Genomic DNA, 10,482 nt, shown 5'->3' with positions numbered 1-10,482 from the left:
GCAAAATGATCCAATATAGTCCAGTAGTCCATAACAGTAGTGAGTTATCCATAGGACTAGCAACGTCAGACATTGTTGACTTGAGCCTTTTTCAGCTCAGCATGTTAATATGGCTTTACTTTTCGTACCTCATTATTATACTTTTCTGTTGGATGGTTAAGTCCAAGATAAAGCAAGACCTATATGACAAGAAATGTAACTTTTATGTCTGATAAAGTCAGTCAAATCCCCTCAGGATTTAGCCTGAAACCCTATACTGCAGTTTGTAGATCCTTTGTCAGTGTCAGTCATGTGGATGAGTTGATCTTGTTCTTCCCAAGGACCTGAGTCTGTCCTGCCTCCTCCTTACACTCATCAACCCCAAGCTGTTCAGCCGGTCTCCATGCCAACACCACCAGGTCAGTCTACTGCACCTCAGCCTACTGCTAATACTGAAGAACAGCGCTACACTTTAGATGGGGCCCAAGCCTGGTTAAAGTCAAAAGTCCTCACCACTATGGTTGACCCTGATGCTTGGGTGAACACAGCCCTTCCCTGAGCACGCGCAAAGTGGGACTGTACTGTGACAGAGAACCATGAAGCCTGAGATCAGTACTGCACTGCTCTCCTGGTAGACCTCAAAGAGGGAGGCAAGAAGCCAATAAACATGTCTAAAGTTGCCAAAGTTACCCTCTTGGGCCCTTACTGGAAAGAAATCCTGCCAAAGCAGATCCTGTGAGATCAATGGACACATTATCAAACATGAATTCCTGTATACGCATGGGAGTCCAACACCTCCTCCTGGAGGTGACCACCTCCCTCACACTGGGGTCTGCTACCCAACTGGATAATATCTCTGGCTGCACCCCAGTAAAAAGAACAGGCTTTACATCAGCCTGAAATGCCCTATGAGCATAACACTGAAATTTCTAAGACTCATTTCCAGAAGTACAAACAGAACTCACCCCCTGGACTTGCTATTGATCATGTTTCTTTGATGATTAAGCTCTGCCCTGAGGCACCAAACGGTGCTGCTCTCCTGCCTGTAAAGCCAGCTCAAGATCTCCAAACTGACAATGCCACTGCTATTGCCCAATTGCCCTCCATATACATTGCTTCAGTCTTTTGCCTGCTGTAGCCTGCTGATATACCTGCCTACACCAAAAAAAAAAAAAAAAAAAAAAAAAAAAAACCACAAGCAGATCCCCAAGAAGATAGTAGTGAAAAAAAAAATGTATTCTAATCCTAAAATTATACTGTATCCTTCTGATATTTGCAGTCATTACTGCCTAAAAGGTTTGAAAGGAAATTCTAGGAAATATAACATGAAATTATGAAATATATGCTATGAAATTAATTAGGATGAATTAAGAGACAGGTTAAATATTACTAAAACTTTAAAGTTCAGGGTGGTCTTGAACTTGCCGTTCTCCTGTCTCAGCCTTGTGCTGAAAAGTACAGGCACATGCTACCGTAAGTCAAGAGCACCCAAAGCTTTTTAAATGGAAACAAAAAGATTTTTGGGGAAGTGGTTTGGATAAAGGTGTGAGCCATTTTTATTGATCTAAAAATATCTGAGCTGAACATACTGGTGCATACCTGTTATTTCAGCATTTGGGTGAGTGAGGTAAAAGGACTGTAAGTTCAAGGCGAATAAAAAAAACAAAACCTTAGTATTGCTGATTTCTACCATATGTAAATCACATGGTCTTCTAAAAACTAGCTGTGAAAATATGGTGACAGAGTAGAACACCACTCTACAAAATTAGTCCATCAGATGAGTAAGTTCACATTCAAATTAAGGAGTCACACGTGACAAGGGCATAATTTCCTACTTTTGCATTTGTTGAAGCCAAATATTCATCCAATCAGATTCAAGGTCAGAGCTCACCAGCTTTTTAGCAATGTAGCAACAACAACAAAAAGAGTAGCAACTAAAATCTATCAAACTTTTCCTGGAAGGGAACTTTTCTGAAAGGTAGCTTTCTAAAAAATTATTCTCCCCAATGCTACAGCAGCATATCTTCAAGAAAAATACAAATCAGACTTACCCTAAAGAAATAATTAAGGGAAAAGACATTCAAATATCCCTTGTTCTCAATATCAAGCAGTTTGAAAATATATTGCAAAGCTGCAGGTTCCTTCCTATTTTCTAGTGCAAGAACAAAGTCCAAGTAGGTCTTGTAGTCCTACAGAAAAGAAAATGTTCAATAAAGGCCTTAATTGAAATGAACTTTTCAAGTGAGTACCTGATGATTTAAAGTGATTTTGCAATTAAGGATAGCAAATTCTTTAACATGAAATAAGAAATCTGTCTGTACAGTTAATGTTGGCTTCTAAGAATTCTTATTTTTCTTATTTGAGACAAAGAGGCCTGAGGATTGCCCCATTTCAAAGCCAGCCTTGCTACATATTGCAGGCTGGCCTTGAACTCACTATGTAGCCCAGGCTGGCTTTGAAATGGGGCAATCCTCAGGCCTCAGTTTGTAACTGCTGGGATTATAGGCGTGCACCACCTCCTCCTCCACCACCACCACCCCTCCCTGTAAGAATTCTAATTAAGGAGTAAATTTTCATAGCAGAATTTTGGGGATACAGCTCATTTTCTTAAGAGATTTGCTGTGGTAATAATTTCCGTTATACTTCTGAAACTGGTAAGACAGTGAGTAAACTATTGTACGATACCTTTAAATTTGTATTTTCATTTCATTGTGGTTATTTGGAAAAAGAATTTTTTATCTGGAATGAATAATCCTCCATATTTATGGCTTCCACATCATGGATTGAAACTATATGGGGAGCCTTTAACTCTAGGTAGCCCTTCTGCGTCAGCTCCCCAAATGCTGGAATTACAGGTGTGTAGCACCACGCTGGGCTTTGATGACGAATTTTTGGTACAGAGTTTATAGGCAAAGATGAAGCACACCATCAAGTTATGCGCAGTGCGGCATCGTGGCGCAGCTCCACTGACAGCTGTGGCCTCTCAATTTTTTATTCACCAGAAGCCATCAGGGTACAACAGACTCCCCATTGTCTCAAGTTAACAGCTGTGGGAGTCACAAAGTTGAGTTTCTGTGCCTCTGGCCAACAATGATGTTATTTATTTAGCACACAGCCATTGAAGCTAAATGATAAAATGTAAAACCTCATTCTTATCTGACTATTTAAGTATCATTTCTTTGGAAAATTCATCATGCCATTGCCATGACATGATTGACTGATTTAGGGTTTTGTGAGGGTCTCACCATATATCCCAGGTTGCCCCTGAACTCAGCAATCCTCTTGCCTCAGCTTTCTGAGTGCTGGGGTTATAGGTGTGTGCCACCATACCTGGCTACCATATCTTTTAAACAAGAATGTAATTTTAAAACTTTATTTCAAAATTTTAAATATTTTGAGAATATAAAGAAAATGTGTAATAAAGTATCTACTTGCATACCCCCAACTATATAAATCTAAGCTACAAACTTTCTAATATTACACTATCAGATTCCCAAGTATTTTGAGCATCAGACAGCTGCAAGTACTAGTTGTAGCCACTAGTATAGACAGTCATTTTACCTGCTTCTCAGATTTAAGTCATTTCTTTTTTTTTTAAAGTCATTTCAATAAGGTACTATTGTCAGACCACATGATTTTTGTCATATGCCCAAAAGAATTTACTAATTTTTCAGAATTTTCTTTAGTAGTTCACATCCTATGCATTAGGTACACTGATAGTGATACAAACAAACATTAAAATTTTCTATTTGTTCTGAGCTCATTAGGGCAGTGTTTTAAAGTGAATTTACCTTCAGACCAAAAGCTCCAAATATCACATGGTTTGATTTGTTCACATATTTTTTTTTCTCCACTTATCATATTTGGCACAGAGTCTCACTATGCAGCTCGGATTTGTTGTGATCCTCCTGTTTTCAGCCTCCTAGCGCTGGGATTACAGGTGTGTGCCACCACACCCAGACTGGTTGCTGCTCAGCCAGCGCGCCCTAAGGGCAGGGCCAGCATAGAATACCCTGGTCCCTGTGCTTGCCAAAGCAGGCGCTTACTGCGCTGAGCTATCTTGCTGGCCCTTGGTTCACATTTTTTAGCATACGGTGGCACAATGATATAATATCAAAAAAGGGTGTGTGGAAACAGTAGGAACCTAAATGTTAAAAATTTTCAGCAGAGTGAAACAAATACCATTTCTCCATCATAAGTGAGACACTCCTGGAAAACACGATCTAAGAAGACACTGGTCATGGTTGCTGTCCCGTAGCGGGAGAGCTCTTCTTTACTGAGCATGCCGTTGTGATCTTTATCGAGATTCAAATACTGGCCTTGAAAAGACAAGAGAGTGAAAAAACAGTTATGATCAGAACATTTTAAATTAAGAGACAGAATGATTAGACATTAACAAAGAATTCTTTTTATTCTTTAGTGTTCTGAAGTAGCTTATTTGTAGTAATATCAGCTATCCTTCAAATCTTGAAGAACTGTTAAGCAAGAACCAAAGGAAACCTATCTTGAAGGCCATAGCCTTTTGGCTATTTAATTTACATTTTTGTTTTTAGTTTGCAACCTTTTTAGAACACCTTGGTAGAGGGAAAGTGCCAACAAAAAGCACTGAAATGCTATCAATGTGAAAATAGAAATCACAGATTCCAAAATGAGTCACAAAACTGCTAACAGGATAAATTTAGCAGACTCATGAAACTCAATGGCAAACCAATCCCCAGAACATCTCTCTGTGTCATCCCAGAATAGCATTTTATCACAGAGCAAGACCACAGGGTCACAAATGATACTTTTGCATCAAGAAAAGGTCAAATTACATTTGCTTGTTCTAATGAAAGTATAATAACTAAAAGTTCAAATGTTAGTATTAAAATACACAAACTATCAATCCCTGGTTCCACCAAAAAAAAAAAAAAAAAAAGGAAAGAAAAAGAAATAAAATACACAAACTTAAGTAATCTAGAATGCTTGTTTTTGTTTTAGGTACTGGAAATCAAACTCATGACCTTGAGCTTGACAGACAGGCACTGTGCTATGGAGCTAGATCCCAGACCCAGAATGCTAGACCTTAATGTCATGGATTTTGGTGCTGCTGGAGATTAAACTTAAGGCCTTCACAGAGCTATATAACCAGCCCAAGAATACTTCAGTCTTAAGGCAAAAAAGTCTAGTATAAAATTATCCTGACATGGTTATGGTGGTGCATGGCTGTCAGCCCAGCATTTTGGGAAGCTCAGGCAAGAATATCAAGTTTGAGTCTCCTGAGACAGTGAGACTATTTCAAACAACGGAAGAAAAAAAAAAAAAAAAAAGCTGGGGATGTAGCTCAATGGATTCAATCCCCAGTATACTCTTCCAAATACAAACCACCAAGAACACAACTGTCTTCGAAACACCAATTAACTGAGAAATGGATAATTCAGTTTTAGCAGAATGGCGCCGACATACCATAAACTCTTAGGGCAGAAGGAGCAGAAAACCAATTTGTCTCTTGACTCTCCTTGGACAATTCCTCATCTCTTAGCTAAAGGAACACAGACATAATTAGAAGACAGCAACTATCACATGGTATAATTAAGAAGTTTAAAGATATTTACCTCTAGTAAATCATCAAGGAAACTGCATGCTAAAATATCTTGAATTTTTATCTTCCCTTAAAAAAAGTAAACACAATTACTTAATTTCTTTTTCAGAACAACTTAATCTTTAAAGGTATTATTTTACAAGATCAGTCTCACAGCTAATATTTTAAACCTGTTAGCTTTCATGCCCCAAAGTCCTTATCACACCTTGTTATGAAAAGTCAACATTTCTAAGCTAAAGCCAAAGGATCACGTTTGAGCCCAGCCTTGGTAACAGCAAGATCATCTCTCAAAATACAAGTGGCTGGGAACATAGCTCAGTGTAAAGGACCCTGATTCTACCTTCAAGAGCAAAAGGACGGGGGAGGAACCACACTTAATTACAGCTCTACTTGTATATCTACTTTTATATCTCCAATTATATAGACCAAAGTGGTAAATTCTTTCTAAAATCATGCTATTGGATTCCCATAAAAGTTGTGAGTTACCCTGTCATAGATATACAACACTGCTAAAAAAATTTTTCAGCAAAACTCTTAAATGGGTGTGGTAGGCATGCCTGTAATCCCAGCCCTCTGGAGGCTGAGGCAGGAGGATCGTTCCAAGTTCAAGACCAGCTTGGGCTACAAAGCTCAAGGCCAGTCTAAACTCTAGGCATTGCCAAGACTCTGTCTCAAAGACCCCACTCACCCCCCCCCCAAAAAATCCAAGGGAACATTTCTCTATTTTAGCAGAAGTCTGGTTCAGAGCAGACAGATGGGAGTTTGCAGCTTCTGCACGTTATCTAGCTAAGTCTCTGCTGCCTTATGCATAACATGTGAGTAGTAGCTTCTTTATTGAGCTATAAGAAAATAAAAAGTCTATAAAATTCTTAGCACAATGCCTTATACATAATAAGCCATCAAAATAGCTGTTATTTTGTAAAATCTAAAAGGAAAAAAAGGCCAGGGAGATGGCTCAGTAGAATAAGCACTTCCCTGCCAAGCACAAGGGCCTGAGTTCAATCTCCAGTTCCGCCAAAAAAGTAAAAAATAAAAAGGAAAGGAAAGGAAAAAAATGTGTACGTGCCTACAGTTGAAGCTTTAAAGAGATAAGCCAGGTGTGGTGGTGCATTTGAGAAAGAAAAGTATGTCTGATTAGAGGGCTCCTGAATTTCCAAATCCATAGTTTTCCTCAAAAATTCTTGGCGGTGCCGGCCCCGCCTCTGGGGCATGCTGAGATGGCAACTGAGACTGGGCGTGGTGGCACACGCCTGTCATCCCAGCTCTTGGGAGGCTGTACACAGGCGGATCACTACGAGTCAGATCTTGTAGTGAGACTTTGAACACCCTGTAGACCCTTCCCTAAAAAAATAAAAAAAGAAAGAAAAGAAAATTCTCCAGTATGTTACATATCAGAGACAGCTAATTAGAGCAGAGTAACTAATTTCTTAGAATTAGAAGCAGCAGCAGCTGGGTGTGGGGGTGTACATCTGTAATCCCAGCATTTGGGAGGCTGAAGCAGGAAAACCATGGAGTCCAGGCTAGCCCAGCTATACAGTGAGTCCAACCAGCCTGAACTACATAGTGAGACTCTGTCTCAATAAAAAAGGGGGAAAAAAAAAAAAAAAAAAGGAAGGAGCAATACTGATAGATTATGTAGTTTATACTTCTTCATTTTTAGGGATGAAGAAAACTACAGGAAGTTATGTGATATTCCACTGTCACATATAGTTCATGAAGTAAACGTGAAATATCTTTATATACACCTAAACCTAAACCCTGCTGCTTTTGCATTTTTCTACTTCAAGATTTGCTAGATTACTAACAGCAGTAACATAATGGAAAAGTAAATGACATTTCAAGATTTCTGAAGTTAGTAAGGTTTAGATGTAATACTTCATAACATCTAAGTTAAATAAGATTTTCTTTTACCTGTTCTTAGAGGGTCCAAAAAGAAGAAGAACTTCCTAACTGCTGTACAAACATAAAAAGAGTAAAAGGATTTTTCCAGACCATCTAATTGTGGCAAAGTAGGAATCAGTTCCAGTATGTAGTTTTCCAAATCCTGGAAACAAAACAAAACTTGAAATGTTAAAACTCTGATCCTGCTTATTCATATAATTTTAGTGCTAAAAATGCAAATTAATACTATAGTGACAATGTAAAATTCATGACTGTGGTGAAAATATTTTATATTACATTGTTTCTAATTTACTATTTAAATTTTAATATATTTCAACATAAGGAATATATTGTATATGGTTCTAAATTCAACCGGAACAAAAAGACACCCATTAAAAAGTTCCTCTCACCTGTTTTCTTCTGACAGCAGTAACCTACCTTAACAATGTTTTTGTTTTAGGAGATGGGGTTTTGCTATGCTTCCTAGGCTGGCCTTGAACTCCAGGTACATAAAACCTCCCTAAACTTCTTCAGTGGTTGGGAGGCACCACCTCACACAGCTTGTATATTAGCAATTTCTGACATGGCTTCCCAAAGATATCTGATGCAAATACAAGCGAATACGTATCTGTGTATATTTCGCTTCCTCATTTTACACAGGATGAAGCAGCATACCATGAAAACTTTTTGTCATTTAACAATATAATTTATAGTCATTTAATACTGCCAAAATGCTACAGTTTTAAATAACTGTTACTTTACTGGATGGATGTACCATAATTTATTCAACCAGGCTTCTACTGATGGATGCTTAAACTGTTCATCTTTTTTTTTTCTTTTTTGGGGGGGGATATTAGGGAAGGGTCTACAGGGTGTTCAGGGTCTCACTACTAGATTGGACTTGTAGTGAACACCTGTTTACAGCCTCCCCAAGAGCTGGGATTACAGGTGTGCGCCACCATGCCCAGTCTCATTTGCTGTCTCAGTGCCCCCCAGGGATGGACCCCCAGCCTGTACACCTGTAAACTGTTTATCTTTTACTATGTATTTGGTTTCTAGTACTGGGGATTGAACTCAAGGCTTTCATGCTAAACTACCTCCCTGGCTCTTATTTTGAGGTCAGGCTATGTCACTAAGTTGCCCATGCTGGGCTCCGACTTACAATCCTTCTGCCTCAGCTTCCCAGAGTGCTAGGTTATAGAACTATGACACTGTGCTTAGTGTAAAGCTAGGTTTTTTGATGATTCCTGTGATAAGCAATTATCACCCAAAAATCAGTTGATAGGAAACTAGGATTACTATGTCCTAATCCCAGGCCTTATGCACTGTCTCATTATACACAGCTCCCATTAGTAATTGTTAGATAAGAACAAAACAATGTGTGTATAGTGCTTGTTATGGTGACTACTAAATCAGGCTGATTGAGTAAGCATAGTTGTAGGTGTGGATGACTAAGGCCTACCGTGGGTGTGGGGTGGCACCACCTAAAGGGCAGGTAGCCCAGAATGGATAAAAGGGAGAGGCTGCTGCACGTTGCTGTTTCTACTGCTACTTTGCTGCCTCCTACCAGCCCACCATGGACTGTTTCTCCTCTGTGATGCCCCTTTGCCATGCTGCCCTGCCTGTGAGCAGTCAAGTAGGAAATGAAACTACTAGGAACTGTGAGCTACAATAAACCTTTCCTCCTCCAACTCTTTGGTATCTCATATTTTGTCTCAGGAAGGAGAAAATTAACGAAGACAGCTGCATGTCTATAATCCCAGCGCTTGGAAGGATGAGGCAGGAGGACTGGGTTTGAGGCCAGTGTGGACTACATAGTGAGACCTTAAAAATAAGTAAAAATGAAATAATATCATTTTCAATTTATATGTATTTCTAAAGGATAAGATAACCTTAATGAATACTTTCATTACATTTTTGATAACTGATTAAAAAATGGAACTTAGGCCCAGAGGTACTAAAAGAATTACTGAAGGGTCTTATTAAAAGTGGTATCAAACCTTTTGATACCTGTTTATCTGAGAAGTGACAAATAGTATTGCAGGTTTATCTGAAACTTCTTTTATGTGAAGTTAAAATTCTTTTTTGTGATTAAGATGTATCTGTATTGTACTTTCTGTCTTCTATATCCTTTGCCCAGCTTTTTTTTCAGAACTGGGGATCAAACTGCCCAGCTTTCTAATGGGTTAATAGCTATTTTTTATTGATATTTAGTAGTTTTATATATATTACAAAAATTGGCTTCATGATTGAAATTTAAGTATCCTTCCCAGTTTAAATTTTGTTTACGATAGTCTTTGTTCCATGTAATTTTTAAAAAATTATTTATCTGATATAGGGTCTAGCTACGCAGTTCAACTCATAGTGAGTCTCTTGTCTCAGGCTCCCCAGTGCTGGGATTACAGGTATGCACCACCACGCCTGGTTTCAGGGCTGGCATAGCCTGCCCAGGGGTCCACAGCTGGCATGGCATGTGGTATCAGAGATCAAACCCAAGTCCTTGTGCTTACCAGGCAAGCATTTATGCTGCTAAGCTATATCTTGCCTATGTTTTTTTTTTTTTTTAAATACAGCTGCATTTGGTTAGCTATGTTCATAAGCCCAGCACTCAGTTGACTGAGGCAGGAGGATCACTTCAAGTTCGAGGTTAGCTTGGAATATATAACAAGACTCTATCTAAAACACCAAAGTGTAGCTGAATTTATTAATTAGTTTTTAGACTCCTGAGTTGTGTCATACTTAGAAAGTCTTCCACTACTGCAAGTTTATACATTTAAGTGTCTCACGGTTTTGTATTTATTTTAACAACTTTATTTTTTAAAGTTTTAATTTTCCATCATTTTAAATATTTTCATAGATCTGAAACACTACATAATTTAAGTTTAAAGAACAACAGACATCTAAAATTTGTCCCAGTGAAACTGACTCAGTGTATGGTGCACACACATACACTCCTAGCACTGGAGAAGGTCAGATAGGAGGATGGCAAGTTCAAAGCCAGCCTGGACTGCACAGCTAGACCTAGTCTCAAAAAAAAAAAA

General features: G+C 38.6%; 1 protein-coding gene across 2 annotated transcripts in view; it reads right to left on the bottom strand.

Moving 5' to 3' along the window:
• The window catches only part of Ppp2r3c (protein phosphatase 2 regulatory subunit B''gamma), a 25,097-nt gene that overhangs the window by 4,954 nt on the left and 9,661 nt on the right, over window positions 1-10,482 (bottom strand). For both annotated transcript variants that reach the window (XM_023721841.1, XM_004637088.2), the window contains 5 exons: window positions 7,472-7,604; window positions 5,574-5,629; window positions 5,425-5,500; window positions 4,162-4,298; window positions 2,031-2,168 (listed from right to left, as the gene is read on the bottom strand). In XM_023721841.1, coding sequence (XP_023577609.1) covers window positions 2,031-2,168; window positions 4,162-4,298; window positions 5,425-5,500; window positions 5,574-5,629; window positions 7,472-7,604 — 540 coding nt within the window. The remainder of the gene's footprint in view (window positions 1-2,030; window positions 2,169-4,161; window positions 4,299-5,424; window positions 5,501-5,573; window positions 5,630-7,471; window positions 7,605-10,482) is intronic.

The sequence above is a fragment of the Octodon degus genome, unplaced genomic scaffold (genome assembly GCF_000260255.1).
Source record: "Octodon degus isolate 3935 unplaced genomic scaffold, OctDeg1.0 scaffold00086, whole genome shotgun sequence".
Classification (NCBI taxonomy): domain Eukaryota; kingdom Metazoa; phylum Chordata; class Mammalia; order Rodentia; family Octodontidae; genus Octodon; species Octodon degus.
The sequence above is the reverse complement of the archived record's forward strand: the minus strand, read 5'-3'. Positions and strand labels throughout refer to the sequence as shown.